We start from the raw sequence: 17,183 nt of genomic DNA, 5'->3' as shown, positions 1-17,183 counted from the left end.
GGCTTGCCTATGAAATCACTGCTCGCAGTGGTACCCCAGGGTTGGACACGACTGAAGGGGAAACTTTACCTTTATTACTGGTTTAGTTTAGTTTTGTTTTACTTCAGATTTTAGAGCGTGCCACAGGTGAATTTCTGTATTGTTCAGTATTTTCACAGCGGATGATAGGATGTTGAAGTACCTGTGCCTCTAGAGCTTTGTGCCCTGGAATTTCAGTGATTTTTATCTGGTTCCGCAGATGTAGATGGTGTCTGGAAGAAAGGTAGTTATCCCGTGGCCGTTCAAGCTTACCAGGCCAAACCTCTCTATGGTATTCTGAGCTGGGTTCTTCTCATTGAGCGGAGTGTGTTTTGTTTTTGTTTGCCACAGATTAAATCTGAGGACGACCAGCCCCTTGCCGGAGTTCTCCTTTCGCTGAGTGGAGGAGTGTTCCGTTCTAACCTCCTGACTCAAGACAATGGCATGCTGACCTTTTCCAACCTGGTACGGTGTTTCTGTGTTTGCCGTGCAGTTTGCTGTTTAAAAGTTAGATCTTTGGACACATCTTGCTTCTTTATGTTGCGGCCAAAACTACCTGGAATGTGGAACTTATTGATTTATTTTAAAACATTAGTATCCAGCTGGCTCAGTTAGGGCCCTCCACAATTAAAAAAACCCATTAAAATCAAAGATCAGTATATAGATGGAGAATATGGAGGAGAAGTCGATCTGTGGCTACCAATCCTTGATCTGAGATTTCAAATGCCTTAGCAGACCAGGGGCTCAGGAGCAGCAGCAGCAGGCCATTGTTTTCACATCCTGCACGTGAGCTCCCAAAGGCACCTGGTCGGCCACTGTGAGTAGCTGAGTGCTGGACTAGATGGACTCTGGTCTGATCCAGCAGGCTCTTCCTTATGTTCTTAAATGAGGCTCTGTTGAAAAATCAGAGAAAAGGCAAAACAAAAGCTACAAAATCTCTGTCTGATTCTACCTGCTGCCTGTTTAAAAGACCTGTGGCTGCAGGGCAGTGGTGCCCAAATCCTGGAGCAGTTTTGACCCTTTCAATTGCCTTGTGCAAAGTCAGCCTTTAATGTCCCCCAAAGCAACCAGAGAAGAGTTGCATTTTGCTGTGCTATGTTTTTCTGCTTCTCTGTTTTAAAATATTTGAGGTTGGCGCACAAGTGCAACGTCAGTTGTTCATTTAGGTTCCTGTGCAGCGTTCCGCATAAACTGCGCGGCTGCACACAGGATGGATGCCACGCATCTCAGGCTGCCACCAGCAGGGGGAGCACCTGTAGGCAGCTGAGTCACCTGCGGAGGTAACTTTCATGCAGTTCCCTATCGCTGCTACAGGGATGATTGTTCATATGTAAATCCCTTGGCCTTCTGTGTGCAGAGGACTCTTGTGTCTTGCCTGCAGCGCCACTCATGTAGTTACAAAGGGTACTAAGCACTACCTTATGCTTCACCTTCAAGAAGTACTTTTTGCTTCTTGACTTGCCAACGTTTTAAACATCGTGTGAATTACTCACAGAAGGACAGGCCACATTTTCTCTTTCAATTCAGGTCACTTTACGCCACAAAACTGTACGCATTGTTAGCTGCATCACGTGAGTTTGCTTGCAGGCAGGAAGTCCCAGGTCCAAGTCTTGGCATCTCTTGTTCAGGTGTAGTGGTTAAGGTGTCAGATTCAGACCTGGGAAACCCAGGTTCCAATACCCACACTGCCCATGGACGCTTGCTGGGTGATTTCGGGCCAGTCACGCACTCTCAGCCTCGACCCTGGCAAGTACTTGGATTGGAGGGAACCAATTTCCCCCCCCAGTAAGAGACGACTCTGGCCGGGTGTTGAAGTCGCTACGGGCTTAATGCTAAGCGAATCAGGCGAGGACGCATAGACGTATATCATCCGGTGGAGAGAAGCCAGTGGCGATATAGCGTGATCCGTGGATCTGGCTACTCTGCTGAGCTGACGGTCCCTGGCACCTTCTATTAGGGTTTAGGGGAAGGCGGGAGAGCGGGAGGATGTTGCACAATACATGAATCATAGGGGTTGCATACGTGCGGGAGGAAACGTTCCTGTCTGGGCCTAATCCAGTGATGGCAAACCTTTTCGAGACCGAGTGCCCAAATTGCAACCCAAAACCCACCTATTTATCGCAAAGTGCCAACACGGCAATTTAATCTGAATGCTGAGGTTTTAGTTTAGAAAAAAATGGTTGGCTCCAAGGTGTGCGTTACTCAGGAGTAAGCTTGGTGAAGCAACCATACAACGCTTCGAATGAGTGAATCATGACTCTAGGAGGGTTTACTCAGAATCAAGCCCCATTGCCAGCAACCGAGCTTACTCCCAGGTAAAGGATCGTGCCCAGGCCAGCCTAGATGTGTGTGTGGGTGTGTGATTTTCCGCCTCCTCCACATGACGAACTCTGCACGCGTGCCCACAGAAAGGGCTCTGAGTGCCACCTCTGGCACCCGTGCCATAGGTTCGCCACCACTGGCCTAATCCATACCTGGGGGTATGCACCTTTTGTCCCTTTGTCCAGGACATCTTGTGACCCGTGAGTCACGGGGGTCTTGTGACCGGTGAGGATGCTTGTCCGGAGGGCAACAGATGGCGCAGGCATTCCTGTGCTCTGTCTGAAGCTCTGCCGGGTTCGCAGGCTCACCCCTACAGGGTGTGACATGTAGGCAGGCAATAGCCAACTTCCTCTGGACAACTCTTGTGTTGAAAACCCCACAAGGGGGTGCCATAGGTGAACGGCAGCCTGATGGCACTAAAGAAATATCCTTTCTAAAGGTTGGGATGATGAGAAGGGCTTGAGAGCGTGGACCGTGGTAGCCGGTAGAGAGCACAGCACAGACCGTGATAGGCGGATGACGCCAGGCCGCTTGGTGCATCTGTGCATCATCTTGCAGCTATCTTTGTGAGATCCACAGGCAGGAGCAAAGTTAAAACGCTGCCTTCTGTTTTGCCGCCTTGCAGAGCCCCGGGCAGTACTATTTCAAGCCCATGATGAAAGAATTCCGCTTCGAACCCTCTTCTCAAATGATCGAAGTTCAAGAGGGGCAGAATCTGAAAATCACCATTGTTGGTTACAGAACGGCTTACAGGTCAGTACAGGCCAATTACTGTTGCTCCAGGCCAACGTGACGTAGTGCGTAAGAGCCTCGCGTTCCGATCTCGAAAACTATGTTTGATTCTCCACTCCTCTACATGAAGCCTGCTGGACGAGGCTGCCCAGTAACTTCAAACAGAGTGTAGTGGTTAAGAGCAGGTGCACTCTAATCTGGAGAACCAGATTAGCTTGTGCATTCCAGCGCACGCCAGCTGGGTGACCTTGGGCTAGTCACAGTTCTTCTGAGCTCTCTCAGTCCCACCTACCTCACAGGGTGTTTGTCTTGAGGGGGGAAGGGAAAGAAGTTTGTAAGCCCCTTTGAGTCTCCTATAGGAGAGAAAGGGGGGATATAAATCCAACTCTTCTCCTCCTCCTCCTTCTTCTTCTCGTCCTCCTCCTCCTCTTCGCCCACCCACCCGAGAACGTCTCCATCCTGGTTCTAAAATTTCTCATTTCAGTTTCTTGTGGATTGCAGTGAAGTATTAATACAAAGAGGCTTTGCTGCCTGACAGGCCAAGTTTTAGTTAAGAAGGCAAGTACCCAGATGTTCTTGTGTGCCCTTTCTCTTAGCTGTTATGGGACTGTTTCTTCTTTAAACGGGGAACCCGAACAAGGCGTCTCGGTGGAAGCCGTGGGCCAGAAAGACTGCGGCATGTATGGAGAAGACACCATCACAGACGACGAAGGCAAATTTAGGCTCCGGGGGCTGCTGGTAAGGATCGGGGCCATCGCTGTGGGATTTCAGTTAATGGGGTTTTTAATTGTTTCTGTGGCATCCAGTGCCTCATCAAACTGAGCATTATTGCTCCTTTCTTAAAAGATAGTTCATGGTGTATTTCTACTATACTTCGATTTCGGATACCTTTAATGGCATATAAATAATTTAAGATTAACTTAGCAAGAGAATAACAGCCTTTACAACTTCTGACGAGTTAAAATAACACAATTCAAAAATTTAGTCACCACTTCCAAAGAGCTCGTAGTTGTGGCTGTTTAAAAGATATATAACCTTCTGTTTATCTGTAATGCCTTCACTTCCATGCAGGAAGGGGATTATGTGCTTCTTCCTACCTATCTCATAAAAAGGACAATTCAACAGCATATGAGATACTGTTTCCACAGAATCCATGCCACACGGGTACTTCCTTTCTTTATGTGGGATTCCAAGGTGGCGTCCAAGGCTAATACTATACTTAAAATTCCAAAAGTGCCCATGAGCTGTGTTCTCTTGGAGAGGCCCAGGAGACTCAAGTCCCAATTAAAGCCAGTTTGTTGACGACTGTTTTTAAATGGGGATAGCATTTCATGTTGCTTTTGTTCTTTCTTCAAAGCCAGGTTGCGTGTATCACGTCCGGCTAAAAGCAGAAGGCAACGATCACATCGAACGAGCTCTTCCTCAGCATCGTGCCATTGAGGTAAGCGACGCAGTTGAACCCAAGGCCGGATTGGCTGGGTTGCCGGCTGCTGGTGTGATTTAAGGAGACGTTTCACGTGAATAGCTTGCAAAAGAAACAGTTTCCAAAATGTTTTTGCTGCAGTTGAAAGTGCTGGGATTTGTATTTTACTGGATGGAAACACATACTTGAGCAAACATGCTTAGAATTACTCGGCAGTGTGAGGTATTGAGCGCATTCCTATCTACTGGATCGGATTCATCGATAATATCTGGTTGTATTTCTCTGTACAACGTTTGGTTTCTTTTTTTTTCAATTAGAAAACAAATTGCTCAGCTGTTTCAAAAACCATTTGATAGCTAGAAGGAAACCGGTGGCTAGTGTGCCGGCTTCCTCCAAGTTTGAATTTAGAGTTTGGATTTATATCCCCCCTTTCTTTCCTGTAAGGAGACTCAAAGGGGCTTGCAGACTCCTTTCCCGTCCCCCCTCACAACAAACACCCTGTGAGGTAGGTGGGGCTGAGAGAACTCCAAAGAACTGTGACTAGCCCAAGGTCACCCAGCTGGTGTGTGTTGGAGTGCACAGGCTAATCTGGTTCACCAGATAAGCCTCCACAGCTCAAGTGGCAGAGCGGGGAATCAAACCTGATTCTCCAGATTAGAGTGCACCTGCTCTTAACTGCTACACCACACTGGCTCTCAGAATTCAGAAGATGGGCCAGCAGCTTAGACTATTTTAAAAGGGGGCTGGACAAATTAATGGACTGCTGTCTAGAACTTGAATCTCCAGAGGCGGCAACCCTCTGGTCAGCAGATGTTTGGAGGTGACTCACAGGAGACGGTTCCAGAATTGTTTGGCTGGTCCTCGTCGCTGGAGACAGAATCTGGGCTTAGACAACCCTGGGTCTGATCCAGCAAGCCTATTCTAATGTTCTCACAGCCCATTTGGCTTTATTGTAGCAACTTGGTATAGCAATTGCCCTTTTAATGGAAATAATTTCAATGGGTAGGAATTGCTGCTATCCAACTCCTTAATTTCAGTTTTGGATTTTAAAGTCTGGGGGTTGCATTAAAAAACAACAACTCTGCCTTCCGTTGTCTTGTCGAAGCCATTTCATGCATGATGTTCCTTTTGCGTGGCACAGAGTACGTTTCTCCGCCTTTGAAACGCGCACGGACGTTCCGTTCTTTCGTGCTGCGTGAGCTGATGTGAGCGGTTGATATGAAGCCCATATTGAATCTCAAATTTTACCATCTGGCCGGCATTAAAGACCCTGTGCGTTTGCATATTGCAGGTTGGCAGCAGCGACATCGGGGACGTGAATATCATTGCTTTCCGCCAAATTAACCAATTTGACCTAAGTGGGAATGTGGTCACCTCTCCAGAGCACCTCCTCACCTTATGGGTAAGTGCTCTTTCCAGCTCTCTCCGGGCCGTCCTCCAAGGGAACGTTTTTTTCTCCCCGTGGATCTGATTTTTGAGCAATCCTTGAAGGCTTTATGTCAGTGTTCCTCAACCATTGCGTTTCTTCATGCCCGAAGTCTTTCTTCTCCAAAGTAAAGACTCCTTCAGTTTATAGGGGTGCTTTGGAAGTCCCCATAAGTGACCCGCATTGAACATAATGAAGGGCCACAGGTATATTTACAATATATAATCCTGTCAGGCAGAGTAACGAGCAGAAATGTGGATTGTGTGGCACGTTAAGTAAGAATAGTTGTCTCTCAAAAAACGAGCCGTTTTACCTCAGAAGTTCATAAACATGAGGAGAACTTTAACTGAGAGAGAAAAATAAACAGTATATATGTATCAACAAAGTATCACATATATATCGTTACATTCAGGGCTCATTGTTTGTTACAATTTGGTTGTGATAGTAAGCTTATACAGTATCTTTAGTCAAAGGCACTTTTACATAGCATTGGTTAGCAGTACACAGAGAAACCTCTTTTCTCTCAGTCAGTCAGGGAATAACAGAACTACCAACGGTTTTTAACTGTCATCTTTAGAATGTTTGTGCAGCTCCCCAGAATTCCCTGCTGCTTGTGCTGCTGCTGCATGCAAACAAGGCTGATAGGGGTGCTTTGGAGTCCCCATAAGTGAGCCACATTGAACATAATGTGGCTTACTTCAGTGTAGGTTTATTCAGAAAGGTCAAGGACAGAAGCTGCCTTCTTAGCTTTCCCATTTCTTCCACTGGCAGCTGAAAAACTTGGAAAAAGACTGATGCCTGGTTTCCAAATGTATGAGAAGGAGGCGGTAGACTATGCTTCTTTGGACTGTTGAATTCCAGCTTCAGGTTTCCTTCCCACCTCCACCACTTCTATGCAAACAGAAAACTCTCTCTATCTCTGCCTCGTACTACTTCGTAATTTATTAGCTTTAAACAGGTTACTAAAATATTTAAAACCTAGACCACATCTGAACGGCTGAAAAAAATCAATCGCAAGAGCATAAAATTTCACAACCGAAAGAGTGATAGGTCTGCTATTATCTTCAAAGCATAATGTCTCTGTTTAGTCTGTATCTTGGAGCAAGGGGAAAAATTAAAAGGTTTCCAGCCTCGGCAAAACAGTTTGACTCAAAAATCGCGTGGTACCTGCATCATACTCAGTGTAGGGCAGTGGTGGCGAACCTTTGGCACGCGTGCCAGAGGTGGCACTCAGAGCCCTCTCTGTGGGCACGCATGCACAGAGTTCGTCATTTGGGGGGAGTGGTAAATCACACACACACACCCCACACACATACATCTAGGCTGGCCTTGCTTCTGAGTAAACCCTCCTAGGGTCGTGATTCACCCATTCGAAGCATTGCACGGTTGCTTCACCAAGCTTACTCCCCAGTAATGTGTGCCTCAGAGCAAACCGTTTTCTCTAAACTAAAACCACCGTATTCAGGTTAAATTGCCGTGTTGGCACTTTGCGATAAATAAGTGGGTTTTGGGTTGCAATTTGGGCACTCGGTCTCGAAAAGGTTCGCCACCACTGGTGTTGGGTATCTTAAGATGTCAAGCAGAAAACTCCATAAAGCAAGGAGAGAAACTCTGTCGCTTTCCCTTGCTTGCCGTCCCGGTTTTGGATTTGCAAGGAGACTTTTGCGTATGTTTATGTGTTTATGTTTATTACGTTGGTATGCCGCCCTACCCCTGAAGGGCTCAGGGCGGTGAACAACCGCTGCAGAGCAACAACAACAGTAATCATAACATTCAATAGTAACCAACAAAGCATAACATCAATAAACAACAGCAATAATCCTGCAAGAGCATAACATTAATAAACAAGAAGCGAATAACATGGCATAAATGATACGTAACATAGTATTTTAGCCCAACATTCTAGCTATAATATATACAGATTTCCGACATTGGATTTAGAATAGTACAACATCAGCATAGTACATTGCTACATCCCATAAACTCGCATAAGAACCAACAATAATCACAAAATAACATCACAAATTATAAACAACAATACTCATATAATGACATTCCTAGCAGCCTGAAAACAATGAGGAGACGGAGACGTATGTCTTAGTAGTAGCATACTACCTTCCCGTTGCAAAATACGATGCCCTTCCCACATCTCTTGTGTGCGCAAGCCGGGCCTAATACGAAGGGGGCGGGGAGGTTTGCTCTGCAGCAGTCTTTTGTCAGTTACAAGTAAATGTGGTTTTGCATATGTGGTCCCCCCACCCCCTTCCTTTCACAGGTGAAGCTATACAAGAGTGAGAACCTCGATAACCCGGTCCACACCGTCTCGCTGGGCCAGTCCTTGTTTTTCCACTTCCCACCCCTGCTCCGAGATGGAGAGGTATTGTTCGTCCGTCCGTCCTTGTAATGCTGGGTTTTAAGAGGCCTTTGGATTCACTCGGGCTTTCAAACCGGTCGCAAGCTGCCGTCAATTACCAAAAATGGTTTGGTCACTACCAGCCAATGGGGCGTTGTGGCAGCGTGTCGGACTAGGTTTGTGTTCAAAACTCCCAGGACATGAAGCTTGCTGAGTGATTTTGGGCCTGGTCCCAGTTTCTCAGCCTGGCTTTGGTGAAAATAAAGCAGAAGAAAGAACAGCGTCTGCCACTCGGAATTCATGGAAAGCTGGCATTAAAAATGTAATTGCTCATTGTGTCCTGGCGGATGTCTGAGACCAAAATTATACTAGTAGCCATCATGGTGTAGTGGTTAAGAGCAAGTGCACTCTAATCTGGAGAACCAGGTTTGATTTCCAGCTCTGCCACTTGAGCTGTGGAGGCTTATCTGGTGAATCAGATTAGCTTGTGCACCCCAACACATGCCAGGTGGGTGACCTTGGGCACAGTTCTTTGGAGTTCTTTGGAGTTCTTCACAGTTCTTTGAAGTTCTCTCAACCCCACTCACCTCACAGGGTGCTTGTTGTGGGTTGTTGGGAAGGGAAAGGAGATTGTAAGTCCCTTTGAGTCTTCTTACAGGAGAGAAAGGGGGAATCTAAAATCCAACTCTTCTTCTTGTGGGAAGGAGGGGATTGCAGGAAATAGCAGGGACTCTCTCAGGCAAGCCGGGTTGCAGCAGGAAGAAAGAAATGATCCACTGTCTTCCGTCATTACTGTGCAGTTACTGACAGTGCTGGCTGTTGTTAATGGGGACAGAGCGGACACACCCCAGGACCCCCGTTCAGTTTCCACTGTGGCATTTCTCTGTGGTCTGACTCGTTTTTTTCCCCGTTTGCAGAATTACGTGGTGCTTTTAGACTCCACGCTCTCCAGGTCTCAGTACGACTACACCCTGCCTCAAGTTTCATTCACCACCGTGGGATACAGCAAGCACATCACTCTGGTTTTCAACCCTACCGTAAGCATCCCTCCGATTAACTCTTGAGAGTTGTGCAAGTGATGTCAGGGAGGTTCTCGATTTTCCAGCCAGTTTGGTTTTAGTGGGTTCCTGATCCCAAGTTCTTCTGTTATCAGTGCGCTTCTTAGAAGGCTGTTTTCGCTGGCAGATCTTGCCTGTATCCTGCTCTGCAATCCTGTTGTGGCCATCTGGGTTTGACCCATTCCAACCAGAGCATCCAGAGAGAGGGGGGAGGGGAGAGAGAGGGAGGGGGAGGGAGAGAGGGGGAGAGAGAGGGGGAGAGGAAGGGAGGGCAAGGGGGTGAGGGAGAGGGAGGGAGAGAGAGGGGGGAGGGGGAGAGAGGGAGGGAGAAAGAGACAGGGAGAGAGAGAGGGAGAGAGAGGGAGGGAGGGAGAGGGGGAAGGGAGAGAGAAGGGGAGATGGAGGGGAGGGAGAGGGAGGGAGGGAGAGGGGGAGGGAGGGAGAGGGAGAAGGAGAGATAGGGAGGGAGAGAGAGGGGGGAGAGTGGGAGAGGGAGGGGGAGAGAGAAGGGGAGAGGGAGGGGGAGAGAGGGAAAGAGAGGGAGAGAGAAGGGGAGAGGGGGAGGGCGGGAGAGAGAGAGGGGGGAGTGGGAGGGAGAGAGACAGAGAGAGGGAGAGAGAGAGATAGAGGGAGGGGGAGAGGGAGAGAGAGGGAGAGAGAGGGAGGGAGGGAGAGAGACAGAGAGAGGGGGAGAGAGAGAGATAGAGATAGAGGGAGGGAGAGAGGAAAAGAGAGGGAGAGGAGGAGAGAGGAGTGAATGAGGATGAGGAGAGATGGACATGGATGGATGGACACACACGGACAGACAGAGCCGACATGCTGCCAAGGGGTCTTGTTGACTATTACTGCACAGATTGAAAGAAAGTAAAGAGTAAAGTTTTTTATTTATCTATTTATTGTATTGGACTTAGTACCCCGCTCTTCCTGGCCCAACGGCCAGGCTCAGAGCAGCTAGCAAAACCTGAACTGTACATCATATCAAGTCAGTGAACAAGGTAAAAAAATAACAGCAGTGAAATATTAATGCTTCTATTCCAGATGGCGTTAATTCTTTAAAACAATTGGGAAGTTCCAATGGGGTATCCTGCTGCAATCAAACTAACACCCTCCTGTCCCACTTTGTTTGAGATGTATGTCAGATAGGGAGGAAGGGGACAAGGAAAGACGGATTTGGGAGGCTGACAACATTGGAGATGCCGTCGCCGACCTCAGCCAAAAGCTTGGTGGGACGTCTCTGTTTTGCAGGCCCTGCGGAACTGGTCACTGATGACGGAGAGTTCCCCCAGGAAGGGAACTACATTTAGGATAGGAAAGAGGGGAGAGATGCTGCTACCTTGCTAGCTAGGGAGAGAGTCTCTACTCAAGAAAACAACAACTTTGGTTATTTGCAGAGGAAATTGCCGGAACAAGATATTGCACAAGGGTCTTACATCGCCTTGCCGCTAACACTGCTGCTCTTGTTGGCCGGATATAACCATGATAAGGTAACAGACTCTTCAGTTTCCCGCTCTTCTAGAGTGTTTACACAACGCTGTGGAATTTTGCTGAAGCCAGACAGGTTTGATGCCAGGAACGGAAATGGACAGGCTGGAGCACACCTGTAGTCTGTCCAGAGCAAGCCAGGTTTGCCTGCACTGCTCTTCATAGAAGTGTTGAGTGAACTCAAGGAATGGAGCATGCCTTGTGAAGGTTTCCCCCGTCTTTTTTTTTTTCAAAAAGACAATTAGAAGGATAAAATGAGTCAAAGAGAACTACATAAACTACCCTCATCTCCTTGGAAGAAGGATGTGGTAAAAAGTAAAATAGATACAAATGTATTTATTACACATTAACATCATCGAGGCTTGTAAAAGGTCCATAATAGCTTGCCTTATGTACACAGTATCACAACACGATAAGGACAAGGTTCCCTGTGGGACACCTCTTTGACTCCTTAAAATACGGAAGGAAAAAACAAACACAGTGGCCTCTCTCAAAAAGTAATACAACTAGACCAAGCATAAAGTAGCTATAGACATTTTTTGACTCGAGACCAATTGTCTGCAAAGAAAAAAACAAACAAAAAAGAAGGAAAAATGATACGCCAACTTGATGTCACACTTTAGACATTAATAAAAAATAAATCAATGAATACAGTTTCTGAGAACCAGACTTAATGAGAGAGTTGTTTAAAATTGGCTCCCGGCAATCTAGATTGAATGTAGACAGGTGCTTTTTCACTAGCTTCCTTAGCTACATACTGGAATGGAAAGAGAAACAGTCGTGGCAGAAGAGAAGACTACCAAATAGGCTTCCTCTTCTTCTCATGGCTTAAAGGAAAAAGGACTTGGGAAAAAAAATCCTTACTGAGAGAGGATTTTGTGCTGGGGGATAGAACAGCGGAGGGCCAGAATGAAACGGCCAGGGCAGGATTTTCAGAGGCTGTGGAAGGCCCCAAACCTCCTCACCCCCAGACATTTCCTGGCCCACAGGGTAGTGTCAGCAGACCTCCCCGAGCCCACACAAAGTAGAATCCAAAACCAATCAGTATACATGGAGAGGCAGTGCTCAGCCGAACCCCTTCCGTCCAAGTACTCTAAACCTCAGAAGGAGATTGAAGAAGAAGACTTTATTTACAGTCAATGACCAGATATATTACAAAACTCCAAAATATCTACAACAAAACAAGAATGCAGATCTCTCTCCCGTATTCCAGCACTATCCATCTATATATCATTATACTTTGTAAACACACCAAACAGCATAAGAATACTAAACAAAAACAAAAATATCTAAGGGGGATACCATATGCAGATCATTTTTTCTTTTTCATAATGAATAGACAGAATTTTGCTACCCATTTAGTAATATTCTCCTTCTTGTACTAGTTTTTTACAACAAACTTTATCAGAACAATATGTCATTTTGTGTAGTAGATGTGCCAGGCATTTTTTCCTTGCCTCCTCATAAAGGGGACACTTTAATAACATATGCTCTATAGTTTCTACAGACATCAGAGAGCGAGAACATAACCTTGCAGCGTAAGGTATCTTTTGATATTTCCCTTCTAAGACAGCAGAAGGTAAATGTGCACTTCTTGCAAGAGTAAAAGCTCCAGAAGGAGATCGGGAGCGGTCTCTGGCCCTTTTGGGCAGACTCCGCCGCCTCAGCCCGATGCGGAAACCTATGTTTTGTGTCCCCGCAGTTGATCCCTTTGCTACTGCAGCTAACAAGCCGTCTCCAGGGGGTGCGTGCCCTCGGGCAGGCCGGTTCCGATATGAGCAGCTTGGAAGAGGCCAAGAGGCAAGCCAAGAAACAGAAGATGAGGCGGACGTGAGGCGGAAGGAGCGCCGGTTGCGTCAGATCGAGCCGTGAGAATGTCTGCAGGCAAAACTACTAAGCAGGTCTGGGCCCAGGGACCTGGTGAAGATGTCATGAACACTTGAGCCTTTTACTCAGGGTAGCTCCATCGCAGGTGGAAGCGTCACGCTGCATTATTAGAATACCACAAGTTGTTGTTTCAACAAAACAGTGAACCCACTCTGGTCTTGGTCTTCATCGCGGACAGCATCTTCCATACTGGAGGTGTTGACAGAATCTTTTTTTTTTGTTTGGAAAAACATAAATTATTTCTGTTTTTGTTTTCCAGATTGGTAAAACCAGCTGGCTAATAAAATGTGATTTACCTCCCTGTCACTGATCTTGATTTCTTTACTTTGCAGCATTTAGTAGCTAAGAGCAGCAGACTCAAATCTGGTAAGCCAGGTTTGTTTCCTCACGCTTGCACGTGAAGCCTGCTGGGTGACCTTGGGCCATAGTTCTCTCAGAACTCTCTCTGCCCCACCTGCCTCACAGGATGCTAGTTGTGGGGAGAGGAAGGAGTTTGTAAGCCACTTTGAGACTCCCCAACACTTATCAGGGATGCTTTAGGCTGATCCCGCATCAAGCAGGGGTTTAAACTAGATGGTCCGTATGGACCCATCGAACTAGGATCTTGGGGGTATCTCCGTTGGTGGTGTTAGCTGCCCAGCTGCCTCCTCCTGTGAGTCTTGAGCCTCTTCACCTGATGGGGAATAGTCTGTACTCTGGTGAGTGACAGATTCTCACCTGACTGCTTCCTGTCTTCCTCTTGGCCCTGTTGATGGAAGATGGAGAGAGAAAATGGCTCTTACCAACGCATAGCAAGAGAGTGACTATATTCTGCCTTTCTATTCATGGCGGAAGCTAGAGTGGGAAGAGGCCGCATCCATATCTCAAACAGCTCTTTGAATCCCAGCAGACTTCTCAAAAATATGCTCCCAAGTCTTTTTCTGGACAATTTAGTCATCACATTTGCGAGTCACATTTTGGATTTGGTGGAAAGTTTTAATATAGCAACTCGCGATGTTCAGTGCTGGGCATGCGCATCAGTGTTACAAATACACAGGGAAAATAGGGGTGTGCGAAAATAATCAGCTGTTGTTTTGTGGAGAGAGGAAATCCCCAACCATGGGGGTAATAGATGCATGGGTGCTTTTTTGTTTATTTATTTACTTATTTATTGGACTTAATAGGCCGCCCCTCCTCTTCCGGGCTTGGGGCGGCTTGCGGCGTGGTTTAAAAAGCAACAAATAAAACACCTGTGAATGTTACAACGATCTCATAACTCAGTCGTTTCTGTAAATTCAAGAGATGACTAAAACATTCTTCCGGGCACAACATATATCAACATTCTAGTAAATGGGGGGCAAAACAGGAACAGTATAAGACAGAAGGAGGGAGGGGGAGGGGAGGGGAGGGGAGGGAGAAAGGGGGTTGTCAAATGAAACCCTGATAGCCTTCACCATAAGCTTGGTGGAGCGCTCAGTGAGTGGGGGCATGCACTGCATAGTCCACGGGGCTGTTTAGTGTTTACTAAAACCGAGTTAAATATAACCATTTATTATCACAGGTTGATCCAAAGATAGAACGGAAAAGCAGGACTTGTTGATTGCTACCTATGGGTTCTTGCCCAGCTTGGTCAGAAAGTACATAAGCTAGTTTTTTTTAAAAAAAATAATTCTTTTATGACAGAAGGAAAGTTTATATAGCGGAACATCCATCTGCATGGCTGCCCTTTGCCGAGAAGAGTATTTCATTTGCAGGAAATGTAATGACATTTAGAGGAATTTGATCTGCTTTTCATCATACGGGTGTAAAATATGCGTGGAAAATATCAGGTAGGGAAGATGACTCCAGAAAAAAAAACCTTTCCAGTAGAATAGCAGCTGTTTAAGTTTCTGTGCAAACCCGAAAGAAAGAAAGAAAGAAAGAAAGAAAGAAAGATAGATAGATAGATAGATAGATAGATAGATAGATAGATAGATAGATAGATAGATAGATAGATAGATAGATAGATAGATAGATAGATAGATAGATAGATAGATAGATAGATAGATAGATAGATAGATAGATAGATAGATAGATAGATAGATAGATTTACTTACTTACTTACTTACTTACTTACTTACATATATACACATATATATACACACACACACATTTATGTATACGTATACGTATATACATATACATACATACATACATACATACATATACACACATATATATACATACATATATACATACATATACACACACACACACACACACATATATATATATACACATATACACACACACACACAACACAATATCAACAATACATATTATATTTATACACATAAGAGCAGCAGCATAGAAAGATATATACTCCCATTTCACCCCTCTCGGAAGGTTGCTCACGAGGCAGTTCACAAGTTTGGCAATGACCAGCACCGCAATATATAACCATAGAAGAACCCCATTAAACAAGATGCATCAGCAATTACATTAAAATGAATAAAACAAAATAAAACAGCAGAACATCAACCAAAGAACAGCGCCTGATCAGAACAAGGCCGGGAGGGGGAAAGGCAGGACCGAAAACAAAATCACGGCCCTGTCAGAATGGAAATGGCAGCCTCATTGGGGGGCAGTAAATCCGCGGCCAGCCTCAGCTAAGCAGTCCCGTGGAACAGAAGCTCAGTCTTTTACAGCGTTCTGCATGAACTCACCACCTGTTGTCCCGGCTAGGGCCTGGACCGCTGGAGGAAGAGCGTTCCACCAGGCAGGGGCCAGAGCCGTAAAGATGAATTTACTGATTAGACTAAACTGGGGAAGCCTTGCTAAATTTCCAATGGGTTCTTCCACAATCTTTCCCTATATCTTCTCTGCTACAATGCCTCTGTTGGGAAAGGTTACTTGCTTTCATTTATCTTTTAAATTAAATTAATTTCTTCTTTGGAGGTGATTGGGTTATTTCTGCAGAGACTGGTCCTTAGGGATTCCCAGCCATTGTGCGCCATTAACTTCTGTACAAAAATAAAAAAAACATTGCTTGGCCTTGCCTTTTGAGTCTCTCCTTTTCGTATATTACCGTTTTTTCCTTGTGCAGTTTTATATTGTAGCTCTACTGTTTATTTATTTTTTTAAACCAATCCAGTTCCCAGAGGCTGGGAAAGTGACTAAGCAGCTGGAATTGGTCCCAAGGAGTGGGCTGGTGTCTAAACGGCTTTTAATATGCAAAGCAGCTGAAAATATTTACCCAAAATGTATATGTCCAGGGCTTTCCGGGGCATCTGAGCAGTGCCTCTTGGCTAGGCGCTGCATTAGTAGGATTACTTAAGATTCAAGCTGTAAACCACAGTCTGACTTGGGGAGAGCCTCCAGGCATGTCTTAAGATGCTTTCCTTAAAGTGTAAGTGGGCTCCTGTGAATTATGGAAAGAACAAAAATCCCTTTACAGATCGGCCTCTGCCAGCATTCGACGCGAGGCTTAATTTATACATTCTTAGCAAAACTCTCTCGGGCAGAGCCGGAAAATTCATCTGGAGGCCGACTGTACGTCTTGCACATTCCGGAACAGAGAGGAAAAATTACCTTCATAAAAGGCGAACGGTTTAATATTTGCCAGTGTCTACCTCTAGTAATTTTTAAACGTTTAAAGTGACAATAATGAAAGGTTTGCTTACTGCGTCAGTGGGGTGGGAAATGCTGCTGAAAGGGGGTGTGACGTGGGCAGCGAAGGTAAGTGAAACACTGCAGGAGATCCAGGACGTGTCTCAGCCTCCATGTTTGGGTCCCCAAGCAGTTCATATGGAGCAGAGGCATGGTATTAGTGAAGGGAGGGTGTTCACTGTTTACCCCCATGCTGTTTCACTGATCAAAATCAGGCTTCCCCCAGGTTGCTTTAAGGCAGTGATGGCGAACCTATGGCACGGGTGCCAGAGGTGGCACTCCGAGACCTCTCTGTGGGCACGTGCAAACAGAGTCCCCCCCACCCCACATCTAGACTGGCCTGGGCCGCTGGGCTCGATAATTAGCATTAAACCTAAGACCTAGTTTTGGGGAAGCAGTGTAGGTAACCCTATTAAGCACTGTTAAACTAAAGCGTGATCCTTTACCTGGGAGTAAGCTTGGTTGCTGGCAATGGGGCTTGCTTCTGAGTAAACCTCCTAGGGTCGTGATTCACCCGTTGGAAGAGATGCACAGATGCTTCAAAGCAAAGCCACCGACACCGACTCCTGAGTAACGCACGCCTCAGAGTCAACCGGTTTTTCTAAACGAAAACCTCAGTATTCAGGTTAAGTTACTGTGTTGGCACTTTGCGATAAATAAGTGGGTTTGGGGTTGCAATTTGGGCACTCGGTCTCGAAAAGGTTCACCATCACTGCTTTAAGGCCTCAGAGTGAAATAAAAACCACAATACCTGGTTTAGATGAGAGTGAAAAAAACCCCAAACCCATTACCCGGTTTAGATGAGAGCCAGCAATGGTGTAGTGGGAAACCCAGGCCCCAATCCCCACTGCGTCA

General features: G+C 46.0%; 1 protein-coding gene across 1 annotated transcript in view; it reads left to right on the top strand.

Moving 5' to 3' along the window:
• The window catches only part of LOC125431643 (nodal modulator 1-like), a 33,743-nt gene extending 20,736 nt beyond the window's left edge, over positions 1-13,007 (top strand). The window contains exons 23-31 of the mRNA XM_048494634.1: positions 370-483; positions 2,966-3,093; positions 3,669-3,810; positions 4,430-4,513; positions 5,787-5,897; positions 8,197-8,298; positions 9,192-9,311; positions 10,724-10,816; positions 12,517-13,007. Of these exons, the coding sequence (XP_048350591.1) occupies positions 370-483; positions 2,966-3,093; positions 3,669-3,810; positions 4,430-4,513; positions 5,787-5,897; positions 8,197-8,298; positions 9,192-9,311; positions 10,724-10,816; positions 12,517-12,648 (1,026 nt within the window). The 3' untranslated portion in view covers positions 12,649-13,007. The remainder of the gene's footprint in view (positions 1-369; positions 484-2,965; positions 3,094-3,668; positions 3,811-4,429; positions 4,514-5,786; positions 5,898-8,196; positions 8,299-9,191; positions 9,312-10,723; positions 10,817-12,516) is intronic.
• Positions 13,008-17,183: the final 4,176 nt, after the last annotated feature.

Source organism: Sphaerodactylus townsendi, linkage group LG04 (assembly GCF_021028975.2).
Source record: "Sphaerodactylus townsendi isolate TG3544 linkage group LG04, MPM_Stown_v2.3, whole genome shotgun sequence".
Lineage (NCBI taxonomy): Eukaryota > Metazoa > Chordata > Lepidosauria > Squamata > Sphaerodactylidae > Sphaerodactylus > Sphaerodactylus townsendi.
The sequence above is the reverse complement of the archived record's forward strand: the minus strand, read 5'-3'. Positions and strand labels throughout refer to the sequence as shown.